Here is a 23473-nt window from a genome sequence, read left to right on the forward strand (position 1 = left end):
ATGGCTCAAAAGGCGCTTGAAGGATCTGCATGTGGAGGTGTTTGAACCGACAATGATATACTGTGAACAACTTCAACAACATCCAACTTGCGAAGAACCCCGTCTTCTACACCCGGACAAAGCACATTGAGGTGCACTATCATTTTGTTCGTGAGCGAGTTCTCTTTCGTGAAGTGGAACTCATATACATTCCGACACATCGGCAATGTTGCCGATATCTTCACCAAACCTCTTGGCCTGGACAAGTTGCGGCCGTTTTCGAGTGCACTTGGCTTGCAACACCCGGAAATGCCGAACTTGAGGGGGAGAAGTCGGGAAAGAAAGAGCGAGAGGGAGAAAGCTGAAGTTCTGATGTTAGGTGCACCCTTGGAAACGCGTATAGCAAGCAAATAGTGGTGGGACAAATGAACTTGGAAGGACAGATTGAGATGATTGATGGGTTTTTATTTTTAAAACGTTTTGGGGAAGAAGAAGAAGAAGAAGAAGAAGAAGAAGAAGAAGAAGAAGCTGCAATCTCAAGCGAAGCAACACAGACAGACAGACAGACAGACAGACAGACAGACAGACATCGATCCATAACAAACTCAACTCAACTGAGACTGAGACGAGAACAAAAAGACTTGTCTCTCCAGGGCAGCAGCAGCAGCAGCTTTGCGACCTGCGGGATCTGGGAAGCTCCCCACATTCACTGTGCGAAACCCTAATTGTCGCACAGACCTCAGCGTAGTGAAAGTGATCTCAAATTACGAGAACTGGTCTCAGAAAAGAGCAGACATGTCCTCAAGCAGTGGCCTAACCTTCAAGCTTCATCCTCTCGTCATTGTCAATGTCTCTGATCATCACACTCGTATCAAAGCTCAGCAATCCTCCGCGTCTTCATCTGTTTCTGTTCCCCCCAGGGTTTTTGGATGTCTCATTGGTGTACAGACCGGTCGTACTGTCGAGATTTTCACTAGTTTTGAGCTCAAGTATGATGATTCCGCAGATTGCCTTGATCGTGCCTTCCTTGAAACCAAACAAGAACAGTGTACGCATCCCATCTTTTCTTTCTTCTGTTTTTCCATCTCTTGAAATTTTCTTTATGATTGAAATAGGTTGATGATTCTGTGGAATCCCTTGATTTTTCCTTCTTCGAAACCAGACAAGAACATCACAGGCTTTCCTTTCTCTTTTCCTTCTTTTCTTCTTCATGTCTCCGGCTACAAGTTCCACTGTGCCGAAATGCGGAGGGTTTTTGAGTTCTGAATTCTCTACATTCTTTTGCGTCTTCTGATCTGAGATTAAACCAGAATAGCCTATGTTTCTGAGCTCCGAATTCTTTTTAAAATTGAGATATATTTATGATTCTGGGATATGCCTTGATACTTCTTTCTTTGCGCTACAAGAAAAGTGTATACTTTTCTTTCTTTGTAGTTTGAGCGCTGATTTTCTTTCTGTATGGGGTTTCTTGTCTTGAATCAATACTAAGGAAGATCAGTTTATGATTTTCTTTCCATTTGCTTTTTTTATTGTTTGGTTTTGAGCTGTGACTCTTCTTTGGGATTCTGAAATATGATAATTCTGCATAGTGCTTTTTTGCTTCTTAGAAACTAACCAACAAGATTCTAATTTTTTTTTTTTCTGTTTCGTTTTATTTATTTTTGGTTAAGATTGAATAATGGTGGCCTGGTGGAATGCCTTGATCTTTCTGTCTTTGTCGTATATTGTTTATTGTCGAAATCTATGTTCGAAAGCTGCTAGTTGATGATGAGCATCAGAACTCATAAAATACCTTTCTTTTGACCAAATTAATGATTCTCAGTTCATTTCAGGAAAAAATTGGTTATGTAGAAAAAAGTTAGAAATGTTAATGTCTTAACCAAAGGTAAAGATACATCTGGTAAAGACATTAAACAAGACCAACATCCCTTTTCGTCTCTTATAAAGCTCTGAATTTTCTGCATGTTTTGTTGAAATATATGATTATAAAGATACAATTTTGCCTCTGGTATGTGATGATCGTTGAGTTAGTCAATGTTTGATCTGCTTGACAAGATTGGATATATAGTAAGCATCTGCAATGTCAGAGCTCATTTTTTTCCATCCAATCGATATATCTATTAAGACATATGCATATTACTTGTCTTTTTTATAGAAAAATAAACCTTTTTAGAAACTTTTTTATATCTTTGGCATATAAAAATGTGCTGTAAGGTCGATTTTTCTTTAGAGCTGATGAGGTTAGTTAAATTTTGAACTTCTTGAGAAAGTTGGATGCAAGGGAGGTGTCCTAATTTAGGTTGATGCTTGGAAAGGCTCAGTTTCTCTAGAGTTGTGCTATTGCAAGATGATTTTTGCCTATGGTTTTCAGTGGTTAATGAGAAATAATTGAGTTTTTTGAGAAGATTGAACATATGATAAGGGTATTTGTTGGCAAGGCTTCATGTCCTATAGATATCTGTTTTAATTTAAAATTTATTCTGAGACCAACATAGAGGCCACAGACTTAAACTAGATTAGGTACATGTTTTCTCCCAGAATTTTATTGAAGATGAGTGGCTGGAAATGCACCTTTTGTACAAAAAAATCATCACTAAGAAAATATTGTCTTTGTATTGCTAACATTATTGATACAAGTTAGATAAAGAAAATTTTGTTTTTGAATATAAGCTCCACTATGTTCACATTGTTTGCCCATATCTTTAGGTCCTGAAGCACATTCTCTTTGACTTCCTTGAATAGGCTAGCTTTATAATATACCTATGTAAGACCAAACGAGAATTTGAACTAAAAGTGAAAGGAATGCTTGAAATTAGAGAAAAGGAATCGTGGGAAAAAGAGATGAAATAAATTAAAATATGCATAAATACAAATGGTAAAAATGTTCATCTCTAGAGTGTCCCAACTCAAGCAATTCAGAATTCTTAACATGAGAACAATGAGCTCTAAAGTGATGATTGCATGAGTGTTCTTGAAAGATCATAGCATACATTATCTTGAAATGATAAGTAAACTAGACAAATTACATGGGTGCCCTCATAAGACAATGTGCACATTTGCAGTTCCAAGAGCCACGAAATATGCTTATTTGATACACTTGTCACACCAACTCTTGCCTATGGAGTAGAAACGTGGGGACCGAGTCTTAACAAGGCAAATCATTGGAAAGATTTAGAGAGACCTTTAGTGTCAATGATTGCCCGCATGATAAGGAACAAAGATTTGGGCAGAGATGGGAGCAGCCCCTATAATCACTGAGGCATTGTTCCGATCATTTACTTGTATCCAACGTCTTTGGGAGCTTTCTAAACGAAGGTACCCAAGATTGGCACTTACGTCATCAAGACAACTGGCTGAAGATGGAGACATTCATTGTTGGTGTGCCGAAATTCAACTATGGTTCGTGTCACATGGCATAAGCATAAATGCACTACCCCCGTCCCAATATAGCTTGGACTTTCCCCATCTAAACATGACCAAAGTGGAAAAAAATGGAGTTATCCGAATTGATATTATTAACTTGCAAAAGAAGATAACATGGATGAAACCTAAAATATCACTTCGTACGAAGATGGCCCACTACAAGACACTTTTTACACACATTAGAGGATGGATTCATCATTAGGCCACCTTATATGGACATACGTCTATCCTATGCGTTGCGTCGTGTGATAGGGTAGTTGCGAAATTCATCACATCAGCTAGAGATTGAGGTCAGCAGTTATACACGAATAACTCTAGAAGAAAGAATTTGCCAATTGTGTCATCAAGGAGTGGAGTCTGAAGAACACTATGTGTGTCACTATAGTGTCTTTTATGAAATAAGAGGGAGATACCATTGCCTCTTTAAACAAGGCGTTGGCCCATTATGCAAGGTAATGGAATATGAGGACCAACAGTGCTAGGGCTTTTCTTGCTAGAAGTCAAGAGACATAGGGAAAAGTTGTTGAAGGACAATACAACCACACAAGCTCATCTACAAAGAACAATAACAACTTTCTTTAGCCTCGTCACTCCTACTAATGCTATAAGTCAATCAAGGGATACACAAATTGGCTCCCGACTAGGACACAACAAAGGGATTGCAAAAGATTGGGTTATAGCAATTGGTCGTGCATGTAGGCCCCACCCCATGGACCATGACCTCAACACCTTTGTCATCAACAGATAAAGGCCATCATCTCCTACCATCGTAGGTGCTTCCCTCGCTTCGGAAACCTCTCCATTCTAGATTGACCTATGCTAGATATCTTATGAAGACAAGAGCTATAATATATCTAACTTGAGAATCTTGCAGTGCTGAAAACCAGATTCTTTAGTTTCTTTTGATCTTATTTATTTTTATATTTACTGAGTAATATTTATTTTATTTTGATTTGTTCTCAAAGACGAGACGACACTTAAGATGTAATCTCTTGTTTGGTCTTATAGGCTATTTTGGCCTCTTAAAAGACGTTAATATATCTTTCTTTCTTTCTCATTATTTCAAGGAAATAACTAGAAAAATTTAGAGAAACCTTTAGTGTCAATGATTGCTTGCATGATAAGGAGCAAAGCATCAATGGCCGATGATTTAATATGGGCAACGATGGGAGCAACGTCTATAATCATCGAGGCATTATTCCAATTAGTGACTTGTGTCCGACTATTTCGGGAGCTCTTTGCAGGAAGTTACTCAAATTTGGCACTCGTATCATCAAGACAACTTGTTGAACATGTGGACGTTCATTGTTGGTATGCTGAACTGCACGCATGGTATCAGTCACATGGTGTTACCATAAATGCACTACCCCCGTTCCAATAGAGCTTGAGCTGTCCCATCTAAACATGGCTAAAATGGAAAAGAATATGAGTGATCTGAACTGATGTTATTAACTTCGGAAACAAGATAACATGGATCAGTCCCACACTATCACTTGGTATATGGATGGTCCACTTTAAAACCAACTTTTTACACATAGGAGGATGGATTCATCATCAGACCATCTTTTATGGATGTACATCTTTTATGTGCTGCGCGATGTGATAGGGCAGTTGCAAACTTCATCGCATCAGTATGAGTTCGAGGTAGGCAGATTTGCACGAATACCTCTAGAAGAAAGAATTTGCCATTGTGTCATTAGGGAGTGGAATTCGAAGAACATTATATGTAGTGTCTTTTATGAAATAAGAGGGAGGTACCATTGCCTCTTTAAATAAGGCTTTGGCCCAATATGCAATGTAATGCATATGAGGACCAACAGTGCTTGGGACTTTTCTTGCTAGACCTTGAGAGACATAGAGAAAAATTGAAGGACAATAGTACAATCACACAAGCTCACCCACAAAGAAGAATCACAACTTTCTTTAACCCCATCCCACCTACTAATGCTACAAGTCAATCAAGGGCTACACAAACGGGTTCCCGACCAAGACATAACAAAGGGGTTACAATGGATCGGGCAACAATTTTTTTTTGTGCAAGTAGGCCCCGGCTCCATGGACCACGGTCTCACCACCTTTGTCATCAACAAATAAAGGTCATTATTTCCCACCATTGCAAGTGCCTCCCTTGCTTCGGAGACCTCTCTATTTTGGATTGATCTATGCTAGAGATCATACAATATATCTGACTTGAGGATCTTACATGTGTCAATAAATAACAAGATTTTTTAGTCCCTTTTTATCTTATAGACTTTTTTTTACTGAGTAACATTTATTTATTTTGGTTTGTTGTTTTCAAAAACAAGACAACACTTAAAATGTAATCTCTTGTTTGGTCTTATAGGCCATTTTGGCCTCTTAAAAGACCTTAATATATCTTTGATTCTTTCTTTCTCAATTTATTTATATAAACTTAGAATTATATATTTGTTAATGTTTTTTTCCAGACAAGAAAGTTTTCCCAAAGTATGACATTTTGGGGTGGTACTCAACTGGGAGTGATATTCAAGAGACTGATATGCAGATTCATAAGACTGTAAGCTCTAATTTTAATTTTATAAGTACAATTCTTTCTGTATTTGAATGGTAGTTTTCGTTTTTTCTCTATGCTAGAACACTTTGATTGCCTTCAGTATATAATAACGGATATTATATCTATTTTGGCCTTGCTATTTCCCCGACCTGTTAGATTTTTATTCAGCATCCTTATTCTATGGATTGGTTAGTGCTCTACAAAACTGAGGTTAGGGTTTTTGACTTGAGATTCAGGAAATATGCACTACTGTACTGGCCCCATTTTTATTTATGGGTATAGTGTTTACCTGGGGGTTTTTTGATTTCCTTTGTCTCATGCAGCCATTAGAGGATATAATAAAATTCAAGATATTATGGTAGAATTATAGGTCTATGGTGGACATCTAAAAGCTGCACAAATGAATATAATAGTAATAAAATGTGCTGGCTAAAATATAAGTGCTGGAGGACACTAATGGCTGCTTGCCAATGAACTTGGCTTGGGGTTCGGAAACTGGTTGAGAACACTCACACTGCAGGACAAATCAGTTTTGGAGGGTTGCAGCTCCAGACTTGCACTCTTTTTCATCTCTATTATCTCTCTTCTACATTCTCTCTCTTCCTAGATTCTTCTCTCTCTAGAATCAACAACTCTTTAAATGCCTTTTCTTTCTAGAATCTACAACGCTTTAAATGCCTTCTCTCTCTTCCTCTTTTTCTTATAGGCCATTTGGCCTCTTAAAAGACGTTAATATATCTTTCTTTCTTTCTTTCTTTTTCCAAGATATTCCCTCTTCTTCCTAGTTTATTGTACCTGCTTGGTAGTACAAGAGTCACTTAACTACGAAATAACTATTTCACACGCGTTCCCCAATTTTGTATAAATAGGCTATACCAGTCTCTTTTGTAAAGACTTTATTTTTTCTGCTACTTGCAAAGAAGCTCTATTCTTTGGCTGTGTCTCTATTTTTTGCAACCATTTTTGCTACTGCTGTCTAACAGCCATTCTCACAGCTTGGCTGTGTCTATTTTTTTGTTCTAACAACGGTTCCGCTGCTGCTATTAACAGCTTTGCTCACATGGTATCAGAGCAATTAGGTCTCCATATCCTCAGCTTGGTTTTTTACCAAAGAGCACACAAACCTATCTTCTTTTATCCCATGCTCCCACCCTTAAGAGGAGTTTTTTCTTTTCTTTGCAACCTCCCTCTCAACCCTATTGAGAAGGTTCTCTTAGTAGCCACCCTCCCAACCTGCAGAGGAGGTTCTTTTTTTTTGTTTCTCCTCATCTGAGCCTCACCTAGGGAGGAGTAGAAAGTCCTACTTACAGCTGCTGCAAATTGTCCAGTTGTAGCTCAAGAGGAGGATATCCATGGCCTCACATGCCACCATTGTTTCATCAACCATTCCCCAACTCACCAAAGAGTCCAACTTGGATGGGAATAATTACTTGGATTGGGAACTGCAGATAAAGACCTTGCTACAGTACCATTGTCTATAGAATGTAGTCAATGGTAATGACAAGAAACCACCGGTAACTTCATCCTCTTCAACCAAATCAGTTGCTGGCTCATCTAAAGCTGAAATTGAAGCTTGGCTAAATAAGGATTCTCATGCTCATGCATTCCTCATGTTTAATATTAAACCAAGCATCGCTCATCAATTTCAATATACATATGAAGAGACAACCAATGAACTATGGGCAGCCATAAAAAAGAGGTATCATCGAGCTAATCATGCTCAAACGATAGCTATTGAGAGCCAATTAGAAACTCTCAAGATTCATGACACTACCAACATCATGGATCAAATAACACAATTTGTTACTCTCCGAAAGGAACTAGTTTCTTTGGGAAGCAAGTCAATTGAAGTTGAGTTTGTGCATCGTCTAATGATAAAGTTGCTTGAGACATTCTCAGCCTTTTGTGACACAATTTCTCTTCTTCCCAACACCTTATATGAATACAATTCTTGGCATGCTACAAGACAAGGCAACAAGGAAGAGAAGTGCCAAAACTTCCAATGAGATGCTTTTACATGCGAAAAGTAAAGGCAAGTGGAAATGACAACTCCTACAACAAACCCAATCCAAGACCACCAACCAACCTAGCCTACAAGGAGCTCACTTGTCATTATTGTGGCTACAAAGGTCACATTCTGCCCGACTGTCGGAAAAAGAAAAGGGACAATGCCAAGAAATCTTCTTCTGCCGAAAGTCAACCTACACCAAAATCAAACTCGGTCCACTCAGCCAAAGAAACAATTTTCCATAGCATTGAGGAACATTCTTCACATTTGGTTGGAACAACTACCTCAACCATTGATGAGTGGTTAGTAGACAGTGGTTCCACTGCACACATGACTTATGACAAATCCATTTTGCATGATGTGAACCTAGCTCCTCCCAAATCTTTGTAGAAGATGCCTCAAGCATGGAGGCTTTGTGTGTAGGTAATGTGTTTCTTAACACTTCTTCAAATGACAAACCTACCGTTCTTCAAGATGTGCTACATGTGCCTCACATCTCTGCCAACCTACTTTCGGTCTACTGAATCACAAAGCAAGGTTATGGAGTCTACTTTGATAGCTCAGTTTTAGAAGTCATTGACACCAACAACCTACAAATTGTAGCTAGTGGCACATAAGAAGGGGGTTTATATCACCTGAAAAGTTCCCACAACCCCTTGGAAAAATCCAAATCTCATCTTCTTCATCTTCTTCAAGGCTCTCATGCCTTGGTGGCATAAGAAGATCCCATGTTGTGGCATGCTAGGTTCGGTCACCTCAACTATGATTCTCTACAAAAGCTCTCCTCTTCACAGCTAGATGAGGGCTTGCCTATTTTCAAAACTCCCAATACCCCATGTGTTGCTTGTCTTCATGGCAAGCAGCACCGGGAGCTTTTCCCTCATGAAGCCACTCACTGTGCAACATCTATCTTGGAGTTAGGGCACATGGATCTTTATGGTCCCATGAAAACCACTACTCTTGGTGGTGCACGCTACTTCATGCTTATCATTGATGATTTCTCTTGTAAGGTTTGGGTTTATTTTCTTATAGAGAAATCTCTAACCTTCACGAAATTTCAAGAATGGGTAGCTCTTGTGGAGAACGAGACATCAAGGAAAGTTCGAAAGATCAGGTCCGACAATGGTAGAGAGTTTATCTCCCAAGCTTTCCACCATTTCTGCTCTCAACGAGGCATTGCGTGCCAATTTTCTACACCCAATACTCCTCAACAAAATGGAGTTGTGGAAAGGAAGAACCGGACAGTCCAAGAGATGGCTTGTACAATGCTATCTCAACCTGTTCTTCCTCCCTCGTTTCGGGGTGAAGCTGTCAACACAACAGTCTACATCATCAACTGTTGGCTAACAAAAGCAGTTGCTGCGATGACCCCTGCAGAAGTATTTATAGGTGTAAGGTATGCACTATCTCATTTTAAAGTCTTTGGTTGTGATGCTTATGTTCACATTTCAGATCATAAAACGACTAAATTTGAGTCCAAAACCAAGAAATTTGCATTTCTTGGTTACAACACACAATCGAAAGCTGGCAGGTTATGAGATTTAAAATCAAAGTTCCTAGTCATCTCTAGGGGTTTTCATTTTGTGGAGTCACCTGAGTTCACGGTTGAAATCCCAGCTCCTCCGGAATCTCTTATTTTAGACCAAGATGACTCACCTTCAAGTCCCCCATCTCCTCCTACTCAACCTCTAACTTCGCCAACAATTCAAACCTCTCCCTCAACTCCACTTGTTTCCCCTCTCTCTACGCACCAACTTTCACCACTTCCTAAGTAGCTTCAAGACACCATTCGTGATTCTCATCTCTTCGATGCTGAACTTCATGAATATACATCTAGTTCTCCGACCAACATGAAAAGAACATGTAGGTCACAACGGCCTCTTCACTCATGCAACTTTGCCTTACTGTGCATTGTTGTGCAATCACAAGAACCCACAACAACAAAAGAGGCCCTTGTTCTTCCTAAGTGGAAAGCAACAATGGAAGTTGAACTTGATTCCATTGCGAGGAATCATACATGGGAGCTGGTCCCATGGCCTCAACATCGCCAAGTCATTGGACTGAAATGGATTTTCAAGACCAAGTACCATGCTGATGGTACTTTAGATAAGCACAAGGAACGTTTAGTTGCAACAGGCTACTCACAAGTGGAAGGAGTGGATTATGAGGAAACTTTTGCTCCAACAGCAAGGTACACCTCTATTCGATGTTTGCTTGCGCTTGCTGCTCACTACAAATGGCCCATCTTTCAAATGGATGTCAAGTCAGCCTTCCTTAATGTTGACTTGAAAGACGAAGTTTATGTTGAACAACCTCCACGTTTCGAGATTTCAGAGTGGAAAAACATGGTCTATAGGTTACACAAAGCCTTGTACGGCTTAAAGCAAGCTCCCAAAGCTTGGCATGACAAAATTGATACCTTCTTTCTCTCACTTGGGTTTAAGCACTGTTATGTTGACAACAATCTCTATGTCTTTTCCTAAGAAAATCTGCTATGCTTGATCATATTATATGTTGATGATCTTCTAATTACAGGGTCCTTTGCATCGAAAATCGAGGAGCTCCATGCTGACCTCAAAACCACATTCGAAATGATTGATCTAGGATTTCTCCATTACTTCATAGGTATGGAGGTCTATCAATCACCTTGAGGCCAACATAGGTATCTTAGGCAGCTCCTTGAGACCTATGGAGGTCTATCAATCACATGGTGGTATCTTCCTCAACCAACATAGGTATCTCAGTCAACATAGGTAGCTCCTTGAGACCTATGGCATGTCAAATTGCAGGCCACTCTCTTGTCCGATGGATCCTAACTCAAAGCTATCTCGTGAAGATGATTCTCCCATATTTGAAGATATCACCAAATATAGACGGGTAATTGGGTCTCTTCTTCCCTTAACTTATACCAGGCATGATTTTTCCTATAGCGTGAGTATTCTCAGCCAATTCTTAAGTGCTCCGAGACAAAGTCATTGGCAAGCAACTAATCGAGTTCTTAGGTACTTGGCCAACACACTCGACTATGGTCTGTCTTTTAGAGGCGGCATTGAGCTTGTTGGCTACTCGGATGTTGATTGGGCAGATGATATTGATTTTAGAATGTCCACATCTGGCTATTGTTTTACGTTAGGTTCAGGCTTGATTTTGTGTAAATCAAAGAAGCAAAACTCAGTTTCTACTTCATCAACAGAAGCTGAATATTGAGCCTACATAGATACTTGTTGTGAGTTGCTATGGTTAATGCAATTATTTTTTCACATTGGTGTTTTGCAAGACTCTCCTATTGCAGTTTTCACTGATAGCCAAAGTGCTTGTGCCTTGGCATATAGCTCAACATTTCATGGTAGAACAAAACATATTGAAGTGCGCTACCATTTTTTTTGTGAATTATTGAAATCACAATTCATCAACTTGGCATATTGTCCTACTCAAGAAAATGTGGCTAATTTATTTACTAAGCCACTTCCAAGGCAAGCCATTGATCAACTCCTTGGTCGACTCAATGTTGGACCACCGTTTTGGAGCTGAGAGGTGTTGGAGGGTAGCAACTCAGACTTGCACTCTCTTTCATCTTTATTATCTCTCTTCCTAGATTCTTCTCTCTCTAGAATCTGCAACACTTTAAATGCTTTCTCTCTCTTTGTTCCGATCAGTGACATTTATCCAACGTCTTTGGGAACTCCCTAAATGAAGGTACCCAAGGTTGGCACTTATGTCATCAAGACAACTGGCTGAAAATGGAGACACTCATTGTTGGTATTCTGAAATGCAGCAATGGTTCGAGTCACATTGCATGAGTATAAATGCACTACCCCCGTTCCAATATAGCTTGGACTGTGCCCATCTAAATATGACCAAAATGGAAAAGAACAAAGTGATCTGAACTGATATTATTAACTTGGAAAACAAGATAACATGGATCAGCCCCAAAATACCACTTGGTACAAGATGGCCCACTATAAGACGCTTCTTACATACATCGGAGGATGGATTTGTTATCAGGCCACCTTATATGGACATACATCTATCCTATGCGTTGCGTAGTGTGATAGGCCAACTGTGAACTTTATCACATCAGCTACAGATTGAGGTAGGCAGATATACACGACTACCTCTAGAAGAGAGAATTTGCCAATTGTGTCATCAAGGAGTGGAATCTGAGGAACACTATGTTTGTCATTGTAGTGTCTTTTATGAAATTAGAGGGAGATACCATTGCCTCATTAAACAAGGCTTTGGCCCACTACGCAAGGTAATGGAATATAAGGACCAACGATGCCTATGACTTTTCTTGCTAGAGCTCAAGAGACACCGGGAAACGTTGTTGAAGAATACAACCACACAAGCTCATCCACAAAGAACAATCACAACTTTCTTTAGCCCCATCACTCCTACTAATGCTACAAGTTCATCACGGGATACACAAATGGGCCCCAGGCTAGGACATAACAAAGGGGTTACAATTGATCGGGCAATAGCAATTTGCCGTGCACGTAGGCCCTGATCCCATGGACCACGACTCGACACCCTTGTCATCGACATATAAAAGCCATTATCTCCCGCCATTGTTGGTGATTCCCTCGCTTCGGAGGCATTTCCATTTTGGATCGACCTATGCTAGAGATCTTTCAAAGACAAAAGCTACAATATACCGAACTTGAGAATCTCACATGTGCCAAAAACCAGATTCCCTCGTTTCTTCTTTTTTCATCTTATTTACTTTTATATTTACTGTGTAATACTTATTTTATTTTGATTTGTTCTCAGAGACGAGAAAACACTCAAGATGTAATCTCTTATTTGGTCTTATAGGCCATTTTGGCCTCTTAAAAGACGTCAATATGTCTTTCTTTCTTTCTCTAGAATCTGCAACACTTTAAATGCCTTTTGTCTCTTCCACTTTTTCCAAGATATTCCCTCTTATTCCTAGTTTATTGTACCTGTTTGGTAGTAGAAGAGTCACTAACTACCAAACAACCATTTCACCCAGTTTTGTATAAATAGGCTGTACCAGCCTCTTTTGTAAAGACTTTATTTTTGCTGCTACTAAAAAACAAGCTCTACTCTTTGCAACCATGTTTGGTACTGTTGTCTAACAGCCTTCTCACAGCTTGGCTGTGTCTATTTGGTTCCAACAACTGTTCCGTTGTTGCTATTAATAGCTTTTCTCATATAGGCAAGGTTCAGATGAGGGGAAAAAAAAGAACCTCCTTTGTAGGTTGGGAGGGTGGCTGCTAAGAGAACCTCCTCTTTAGGGTTGGGAGGGGGGCTGCAAAGAAAATAAAAAACTCCTCTTAAGGGTAGGATAAAAGAAGATAGGTCAGTGTGCTCTTTGGCTGAGGATATGGAGACCTCACTGCTCTGATACCATGTGAGAAAAGCTGTTAATAGCAGGAACGGAACTGTTGGTAGTATTGAAAAATGAGATAAATGAAGATAGGTCTGTGTGCTCTTGGCAAAAATCAGGCTGAGGATATTGAGGGGGGCTGCAAAGAAAATAAAAAACTGCTCTTGAGGGTGGGATAAAAGAAGATGGTCTGTGTGCTCTTTGGCAAAAAAAACAGGCTGAGGATATGGAGACCTCATTGCTCTGATACCATGTGAGAAAAGCTGTTAATAGCAGCAACGGAACAGTTGTACCTTCAATTGGGCAATTTCTCCTTTATTGTTACCTGTGATAATTATATCATCCTCATACACAAGTAATGTAGTATGCTCCTTGTCTTGTCGGAAAAACATTGTATGGCCTGCTTTAATCTGTTGGTATCCCATACCCACCGTAGCCCTTCTTAACTTGTCGAACTAGGCTCGAGGAGATTGCTTTAGTCCATAAGTGACTTCCTTAGTCTGCAAACCTTGCCTACTGTTTGAATTGTATCAAAACTTGGGGGGATATCCATGTACACTTCCTCCATCAACTCTCCATGAAGGAATGCATTTTTTACATCTAATTGATGTAATTTCCAATCCTTATTCACTACTAAGGAAATAAGCGTTCTAACAGTGCTCATATTCACTACAAGTGCAAAAGTTTCATCATAATCAATGCCATATGTTTATCTATATCCTTTAGCTACTAATCATGGTTTGTAACGATCTATTTTGCCCTTTGGGGTTTGTTTTATTGTAAACACCCATTTGCACCCAACTGCCTTCTTTCCTGGTGGTAGTAATACAATCTCCCAAGTTTTGTTCTTCTCAAGAACTCCGAGTTCTTCTTGCATAGCTGCTTTCCACTTTGGATCTTCTTTAGCAACCTGCCAACACTTGGGTAAAGTGACGGTACAACACAAGAGGTCTATACCAACTATAGGTTGTGTTGTACCGTCAACAGTTTGAATGCTCTCTGGTATTGCTAAGCGAGTATATGAAGAGAATTTGCTAGCATTGCCTGTTACATGCCTAGATGCACCAGAATCAGTTATCGATTCTGGTGTATAGGCAAGACTATGTGTGTTACTAGTAACTTTGGTCGAAGAAGCATAGGTAGCAACGTTACCCCTTGGCATGAATGCGGCGCTTTGATTCCTCCTAAGTTTTTCTAAGAGAGCTTGATACCCTTTGGTGAACACCACCTTAGCTCCGTTCTCTTCTTCTGCTACCATCAGGTTTGCTTGGTGACCTCTTCCACCTCTTCGGCCCCCACGACCACGACCTCTAGTTTGTCCACACCCTCCATATTCTAGAAGTCAAGGTGGTGGTTGTGTTTCCATCACACCTCTAGACGCTACAGTCTCATCCTGCTTCATGTATTTCACCAAAGTTTTCACATGATCCTCGTTCAATTTTGACAACACCTCATCCATCCTCTCAACCTAGACTATCTCTTCTCAGCTCTTCTAACTTCTTTTTTGAAGTCACCTCTCATTCACATAGCACTGTCATCCTAGAAGGAGAAGTCTCCCTTTCCTCTCTTGGATGCTAGGATAGTGCTGTTCCGATCACTGTTACAATAGCAGAGGGATGGATCTAGGGTTTGGCAGAGGGGAGGATCTAGGGTTTTGTAGAGGGGCTGATCTAGGCTTTGATACCATATTGAAAAATGAGAAAAGCACCTTTATTCTCAAGAATATACATATATCTCACAACAGGAGACGGAAAAACACAGAGATCACTTTTTACATGAGGAGAAGGTCCCTCTTAAAGGCCAAGATCTGGCTGTTGGGATAACTAGCTGTTGGGGCTGGCTAGCTGTTTCGGCTATAACTTTAATCATTCTCAACAGATAGGACAAAAAATAGACACAGCCAAGCCGTGAGAAGGCTGAGTAGCAAAAATGGTTGCAAAGAGTAGAGACACAACCAAAGAGTAGAGCTTCTTTGCAAGTATCAGCAAAAGTAAAGTCTTTACAAAAGAGGCTGGTATAGCCTATTTATACAAAATTAAGGAACGTGGGTGAAATGGTTGTTTGTTAATTAAGTGACTCTTGTACTATTGAACAGGTACAATAAACTAGGAATAAGAGGGAATATCTTGGAAAAAGTGGAAGAGAGCAAAGGCATTTAAAGCGTTGCAGATTCTAGAGAGAGAAGGCATTTAAAGAGTTGTAGATTCTAGAGAGAGAAGGCATTTAAAGAGTTGCAGATTTTAGAGAGAGAAGAATCTAGGAAGAGAGAGAATGTAGAAGAGAGATAATAAAGATGAAAGAGAGTGCAGGTCTAGAGCTGCCACCCTCCAACATGGAGGTTACGGAGATCACACAGCTTTGATACCATGTGAGCAAACTGTTATGAATAGTGATAAAATGCCAAAGAAGCTAGCAACACCTTAAAAATAAGCGAAAACAAGAACTATATTTCTTCGCGACACTCAAAACCTTTAAATACAAAAATGAGAGTGGTTTTTGTAACCTGTGCATTTATGAAAGGAGATCAAATATTCCTAGGTATGTAATGAGTTTAAGTAGTGGAGTGGAGAGAAAAGAAACAATGCATTAAATGCTATAATGAAGTAGTGGCAGGTTTTAAATGTCAACTGGAATAATTGCTGGAATAAAGTAAATGTAGAGAGAGAAAATGTGCATGGTTAGATTGTAGAAGGGAGAGATCAGTTCTGGGGCTCTTATTCTCTAACAAATACTTCCCACAGCTTTAAAAGGATATGAAAAGAAGTGTAACCCCTACCTTCTTTCCTAGTCCTGAATTATCTTCATGTAACGTACATTACAAAACTAAAAAAGAGCATGTAAATTGCAATCATGGAGCTGATCAGTGTATCAATATCCAAAAGTTCCCTTGCGATATTTGTGCTTTGAGAGTGAGAGAAATGGCATGTCATTAAAGTAAGCTGGATAAGAAGATGCGAAACTAGAGAACACAGGTGTTTAAAATCTGATCAAAATAGCTTTTGGTTAGCCACAAATGCATCCTTACTTCGTTCTCCAATTTCCATAGGGAAGAAATCATACAGTCATAAAAACCATAGCCCTGCATGGCTTCTACAGCTGTGAAATATGAGCAAAAAATAGAAGCAAGAGAAGATCCGTGATTGTTATCAAGTTATGCAAAATTATCAGGAGCCGCCGAGTTGTTCTGGAAGGCCTTAGATTGGCGCAGATAGTAAAAGTCGAACCCTCTAATCAAACCTTGGGTAGAAGTTAAATGTTAACATTCATGGAATAAGTTTAAACTTTAATCCTAGGATCTTGGTGAAGAGTCAAAAGCAAGTTCAAAACTTCCATTTAATGAAAGTTTAAACTCTAGTATGTCAGTAATTTATTAGCCATGATATTGCATCCACAGTTATTTGACGTGTCCTTTCCATCCAATCTTGTTCAACATGCCCGTTTTATCCCAGGCTTGGGCTAATGTGTTCAACACTGCTCAAAATGTTCTAAGGCACACTAGGATTCCCAAATTTCTTATGATATTCAAGTTATAAATTGCTAAGTCTGAGCATTCTCAACGAAAATGTTGTTTAAAAAGCAACAGTTTTAGGTTCTGCGTAAGGAAAGGCATTCTGCAAGTGACAATTTGGAGCCGTATAAGACGATTGTGAATTTATTTGTGAATGCTGCAAACTGGAGAAAAGTTTCTGGGGATATGGTGTAAGAGGGATGGAAAATGAGAAGGAGAAGAAAGAGGTGAAGATGAAGAAAAGGAAAAGAAGAAGATGAAAAGTAAATAAACAAGAAATAATAAGAGGATGGAGAGAAACAAGTAGACATGCTACTTGGGCATGAATGTAATTATTGGGAAAGCAGAAGTTCAGAACAATTAAAATCAGGGAATCTACCCTTGACTGCCACCATTTCTCAGACCTGTTGGTGTGTTTGAAATGCATATATATTACTTTTGTCTGATTGCCTCATTTGCTTTTAATTCTTCTTGGCAGTTGATGGATATCAACGAGAGTCCAATCTATATGATTTTGAACCCAACCATTAATCATGCTCGAAAAGATCTGCCAATAACTATATATGAAAGTGGTAAGTACCAAAGTATCTCAGAGGATTTTGTTGCTAATATGTATGTTCTGAAGTAATAGGATCATTAACTTTTCTCCTTACAGAGTTACATGTGATTGATGGTGTGCCATCACTGATTTTTGTGCAGTCAAGCTATACTATAGAGGTATGTTTTACATACATGGATTGTGAAATTTGGTTAAAGTTTAAATTCTTTTTAAAATTTTAGAGGTTTATCAAATAGACAGTTGAGGCTGAACGCATCACTGTAGATCATGTTGCACATATAAAGCCTTCTGATGGAAGCTCCACTGCCACCCAGTGTAAGCTTTGTTTTTTATTTTGTAATTCACATTCCATTTTTGTTTTTGGTTATGTTGAACCGATGCAGTTCTTTTCCAACAGTGGCAGCTCATTTGACAACCATCCACAGTGCAGTTAAGATGCTTAACTCTAGAATGCGGGTTCTTCACCATTATCTTGTTTCAATACAAAAGGGTATGTTGTTTTCTTTTCATAACAGGTTAAATATCTATGGATAAACCTCAAATACTCATAGTTAAGGATAACAAATTGCAGTAATGTTCTTAATCTTGAATGTGCTTGCGATTGGTTATGCTCAATAGGAATGATGAGTAGTTACTATTCTTAGTAAAAGCTGATGGCTCTCCAAGGATACTTATCCCAAGAAAAAGGGCCACAAATATGTGTACTTGTAAAAAATATTACTAGTGGCAAATTGGCAATGCTGTAATCAGTTTGTGTAATAGAGTAATATTCTTGGTATATTATCTGAGTTTGGTTTTGAACTCAATTTATGATTTGGAACAACATATTTCATTCCTGCAAAATACTAAATATTTTGATCTCTCTTTTTTGACACAGGGGAGGTTCCATATGATTATTCGCTTCTTCGGGAAGTCTCAAGCCTCTTGCGAAGATTGCCCGCTGTAGACTCATCAAAATTTCAAGAGAATTTTCTGATGGTATGGTTGTAAGATACACCCTGATTCTCTCTGGAGAAGATGGGTGCCTATCATCAATTGATGCAAACTGTATTTTCTTGCCCTATGTTTTGCAGGAGTACAATGACACACTTATGATGACGTACCTTGCCACACTTACGAAGTGCTCCAGGTAGTAATCCATTATCATTGATGAACTCAATAGTGTTAATTTTATTCTAAATTTTCTATTAAAAAATGGTTTCTTTGTTTTCTCTGGCAGCACCATCAATGAATTTGTTGAGAAATTCAACACAGCATATGATAGGCAAGCTAGAAGAGGAGGAAGGGCAGCCTTCATATAAGAACTCAAAAACAATTTAAGCGAGAGACTGTACAGTCACGAGGTGTTTTGTTGGTGGAGGGAGGTTATTTTTGTCACCATTATTCATAAATGAGACCATAGTAAGAAACATTTCTCCTTGTGGCATAAGTCCTGGCACTGCTATACATGCTTCTTAACTAGTCTTTATGAGCAGTTCATTAATATGGTAGAAAGTTGAATTTCAATTGTCTTTCATGGAGTATTATGACATGAGGGTGCCCCTCCCATCACACAAGTTATATTTACTGGTTTATATGGGATGCAACAGAAAGATAGAACATGGGCCATGTAGTATCTCATCCATACTGCCAAAAAACCACAATCAAAGACATCATCTAAGGAAGCCTCATAGGTTATCAAATCATGTAAGATTCATTTTGTTTTCTGTAGATCCTGATGGTGATCTCTAATGTTTGTGATGCAATCTTATTTATTATGCTTAGCAGAATCTAGATATCTTATTCTCTTCAGAAGCACAAGATTGATTGTGTGGGATTAAATTCAGTAAGATGTATAATATGTGCTCGTGAATACAAAAGTTAATGATTTTCTTTTCCGCTTTAGTGAATAAGCTAATGAAACTCATCTCTACAAATTTATTTAGATAACGATGGAATAATCAATTTGTCCCTATTGCAATGCATTTACCTAATCCAAAAGATGGAATATACATTTTCATGGATTTTGGTTGGTAGATTTAATTTAATAAAAATCTTGTACGATCCCCCCAAGAAAATGTCCTCTCTCAAACCTTTCCATGCAATTCTTTATCATCCAACGAATTGAAGTACTGAAATATGTTGGCTTGTAGAATCCAAGTAATTAAGTGCATACATTAGAAAGTTGTTTCTATAGCTATGTATAGCTTTCACAATCATCCAACGAATTGAAGTACTGAAATATGTTGGCTTGTAGAATCCAAGTAATTAAGTGCATACATTAGAAAGTTGTTTCTATAGCTATGTATAGCTTTCACAATCATCCAACGAATTGAAGTACTGAAATATGTTGGCTTGTAGAATCCAAGTAATTAAGTGCATACATTGGAAAGTTGTTTCTATAGCTCTGTGTAACTTTCACATGCACAATTTGCAATGTAATCAATTTGAGAGATAGAATTAGAATTAGAATTTTTTATCATCCATAAAGAGGCCAATAGAGAGAGCGAGAGACGGAGATTCTATTATCATCTTCGGAGGTAAAATATGACCTATTAGACCAAAAATATTATATTTCATGTGATACATGTGAAAGTGAGTAGCGATTCTCAATGTTCAAGAACTTTATGAATGAATGTTACTATTAAGAATGCACATTGTGCTTGTAAATTCGTGTAAGGATTGGGGTCGGTCGAAGATGTGTGGAAAGCATGGTTGAATATGATCGAAGGTAGAGCATTGTATCAAAGTGTGATACTTATACTCTTGAACTTGTTTACGACAAAGCATGCATAGTCAACAACTCTCATCACTTGTGCCCTAATGCCTTGTCTCACATCGTAATGCATGTGAGCTAAGTCCCATGGAAGCAATGGTTCGAATAACAGATCATGGGATCGGCTCTAACATGTATCGATGTGTACGGTTTTCTCATTTCGTGAAGAATATGGTTTTGTAGTTAGGTGCAACATGCGTAGTATAATGTGTGAAGTGTGAGCCTCCACATTTGATCCATGTCATGATACATTGGCGTTATAAAAGGGTCTCATTTATAGAGGAATTTAGTGATGCATCATGAAACAAACCATCCTAACTACCAAAACAATTTTCTATATCTTGCATCCAACGGGAACACAAATTTTTGCTTTTATGTGTCTTTTAGATCTTTTTGCTTGCTTCCCATGCAATTCTAGGAAGTCGAGGTGAGGAACATTTTTGAACCTGAAGCATGTATTCAACAACCCTTTACATGGCCATGATCTTAATAGGAAGTGATCCCGTCTCAAGGAGGAGAGTGTAGGGCATTTGTTTCTTAACTTGTAGAAACTTTGTAAGAAAATGTTTTTTGACATTTTCAAACTCTTTCCACCTAGGTTTTGGGATGTTACCGCCCTATACTTCCACTCCATACAAAAACACCAATGTCACCAAAGCATCGAAAAGGTATTTCTTTAGGACCCAACACTTATATCTCCATGATTGCATGTGTTCTCAAATGCATAATATGCTCCCTTACCCACCTCTAAACAGTACGTAGCACATTCATTCCATCTATGATTTGATGAAACTTCAAGGCTAAGATATTTGAAGCTTTCCACACATTCAAGTGGCTCATTATTGTACATAATGCATGGTTTATCTCTTTTTTGCCTCTTCACAAGCATAATCTTTGTTTTAGAGCTATTGGCACTTAATTTAGTATGCATGCAATTTTTTTGCAATGCCTTCATAAGCTTTTGTGCATCTCTTAAAATATTTGCAAAAATCACTACATCATCTGCATATAGCCAAAGCATAATGACAACATTCCAATGGAAAATTCTTCAACACATTCTTCCTTTACAAATTTGGCAACCATTTCTTCCAATTTATCAATGCATAAACCAAATAGTGCATCCTTGCTTAACACCAATAGTGCTATTGCAAAAATCTAAAAATCTATCGTTCATACGCACACAACATATAACCTTCTCATATATTTGGGAAATTGTAAGCACATTTTCACTTGGCATCTCGAGTTCTTCTATTCGCCTCCAAAGATGTTTATGAGGCGCCATATCAAAAGCTTTCTTGAAGTCTACAAAGCAATAATATAAACATTTACCTCTAAGACGACTTTCCTCCATTAATACTCAAAGGGTGACAAGGTGATCAATGGTGCTATGGTGTTTTCAAAAGCCAACTTGTCCGTAACCTCCCTTACCTTTTTTTCAGGCCATGAACTGATCTTTGATTCCATTATACATCCAAATAGTTTTAAATTTACATTAACAAGCCAACCATGATGGTTCGATAGTTGTTTACATTATTTACATCTCCACCTTTATGTAAAGGTTTGATCCAATTTGTAGGGCAATCATACAACATACCATGTTGCAATGGATCATTAAACATATCGCTTATCCATACATGTGCGTCCTTTCTCGTCCATTTGAGCATTTCAACCTTTATACATTGAAGATTGCTTGGCCTTTGAGAGGTCAATTTTGTAAGTCCTATGCATATATCTTCAATTGCAAAGAAGGGAGACATATGTGAAAGAGATCCATAACACATCATCTTTCTGGCAAGATATAGCTCATATAATTCTTAGAATGCATAGACAAGCCATGAAGAGTTAATTGTGCATAACTCTCAACACGTTTCCCTCTTAGGTTTCCCCAGAATTTAGCACATGCATGTGCTTTCTCTTGCGTTTCGAGAAATTGTTCCGTAACTTTCAATATTTATCTCTTTATATGAATAAGCCTTTTGTATATATGCAAATGCTTTTGGTAATTTTCTTTATCCGTAACTACATCCAAAATCATAAGGCGCTTTTGAGCATCACGACATTCTTTATCAAACCATTTATTTGTGCATGAGAGAATGACTTTCTTAAAATCTTCCCATTTGCATTCTAGTGTGGCACCATGTTGTATCTTTGTCATTTGTAACATATTCTCAACCATCTTGGAATACACGGGTGCTCGCTTAAGGTTCATGCTCAGGTGCAGTTGTTTATTATCTTCAATGGACTTCTCACAATCAAACCATTAAATACATTTGAGGTCAATACATAAAGCCCTATGATTGGATTCTAGTGTCCATTCACCAAATGAGAATTTATGTACACGATCCAAAATACCTTCAGAAAGTAGCACATATCAATCACACTATTTTCGTTGTGTTTTCTACATGTAAAACCATTAGTGTTAGGGCATAAGGAAACACCATTTGCAATAAGGAATCCGGTACTATTGCACATTTGTAGGAGTAACTTCCCAAATTGGTTTGGATCTTTTTCATAACTAGAAGAGTGGCTATACATTTGTATATACTCTTGCATATTGAGATACGTGGCATGAAAAATTCTTGTGCATCAAGTTGGAAACTTCTTGTACGAGCATTCATGTCACCAAAGACAACTTCCCCTTTGGATTTGAAATAAACACTATCATCTTCTAGATTGGTAAAATGTTGATCTTTATCCAAACAAGCATAAGAGTTAGAATCTTAATGAGGAATGCAACATCGAACTACAAAAGTGGGCAAATCATTAGGTGTTTCTATTTTGAGCCATATGTAGCATTTATGTTCATCATTTTTATGATCCACACATATTTTCTTTATTTCCTTTTTAATCAACCATGCCACCCCATCTTGTCCTCTTATTTTATTTTGATTTTTCTCCCATATCAAAGAGTGTACATTATAGTTTCTTAAACCTTGAATCCTTTGAGTATCATGCTCCCATGTTTCAACAAGAAGTGTGATATCCAAGTCATCGGTGAACTCGTCTATTCCAAATCCCGCATTCCATGGGTATCTATTGCAATTCCAAAAGCATAGTCGTAGAGAACATGGGTTAGTCTCATAAGTCATGTGTCCCTATTTGCCTACATTTCCGTCTTTAGGCACACCCTTAACCTTATTTTCCAATTCTTCTTCATATTCTTTACAATGGGCATTTTGTTGTGAGAGCGTATGATCTTCACTCACAAAGCATTGTGTACCTTTGAGGTATACCCATCTATTTTTGATTATGGTCCTCCGCTTTGTATCATCCGTCATTGTGCATACAATAGACCTTTCTCCAAATTGAATAACACCATGTTTCCCAACTCGTTGTGCCCCATATACATTCACATCCA

At 38.4% G+C, this 23473-nt stretch overlaps 1 protein-coding gene across 1 annotated transcript; it reads left to right on the forward strand.

Moving 5' to 3' along the window:
• Positions 1 to 642: 642 nt before the first annotated feature.
• On the forward strand, positions 643 to 18871 carry LOC147863169 (COP9 signalosome complex subunit 6-like). The gene is made up of 9 exons (XM_087321188.1): positions 643 to 1027; positions 5850 to 5938; positions 17280 to 17373; positions 17457 to 17518; positions 17597 to 17675; positions 17758 to 17850; positions 18238 to 18338; positions 18434 to 18489; positions 18580 to 18871. The coding sequence occupies exons 1-9, from the start codon at positions 775 to 777 to the stop codon at positions 18659 to 18661; spliced, it is 909 nt and encodes a 302-aa protein (XP_087177314.1). The 5' UTR covers positions 643 to 774; the 3' UTR covers positions 18662 to 18871.
• Positions 18872 to 23473: the final 4602 nt, after the last annotated feature.

Source organism: Azolla caroliniana, unplaced genomic scaffold, assembly GCF_043228905.1.
Source record: "Azolla caroliniana isolate FFs.n. ecotype wild unplaced genomic scaffold, voAzoCaro1.0.p SCAF_6, whole genome shotgun sequence".
Classification (NCBI taxonomy): domain Eukaryota; kingdom Viridiplantae; phylum Streptophyta; class Polypodiopsida; order Salviniales; family Salviniaceae; genus Azolla; species Azolla caroliniana.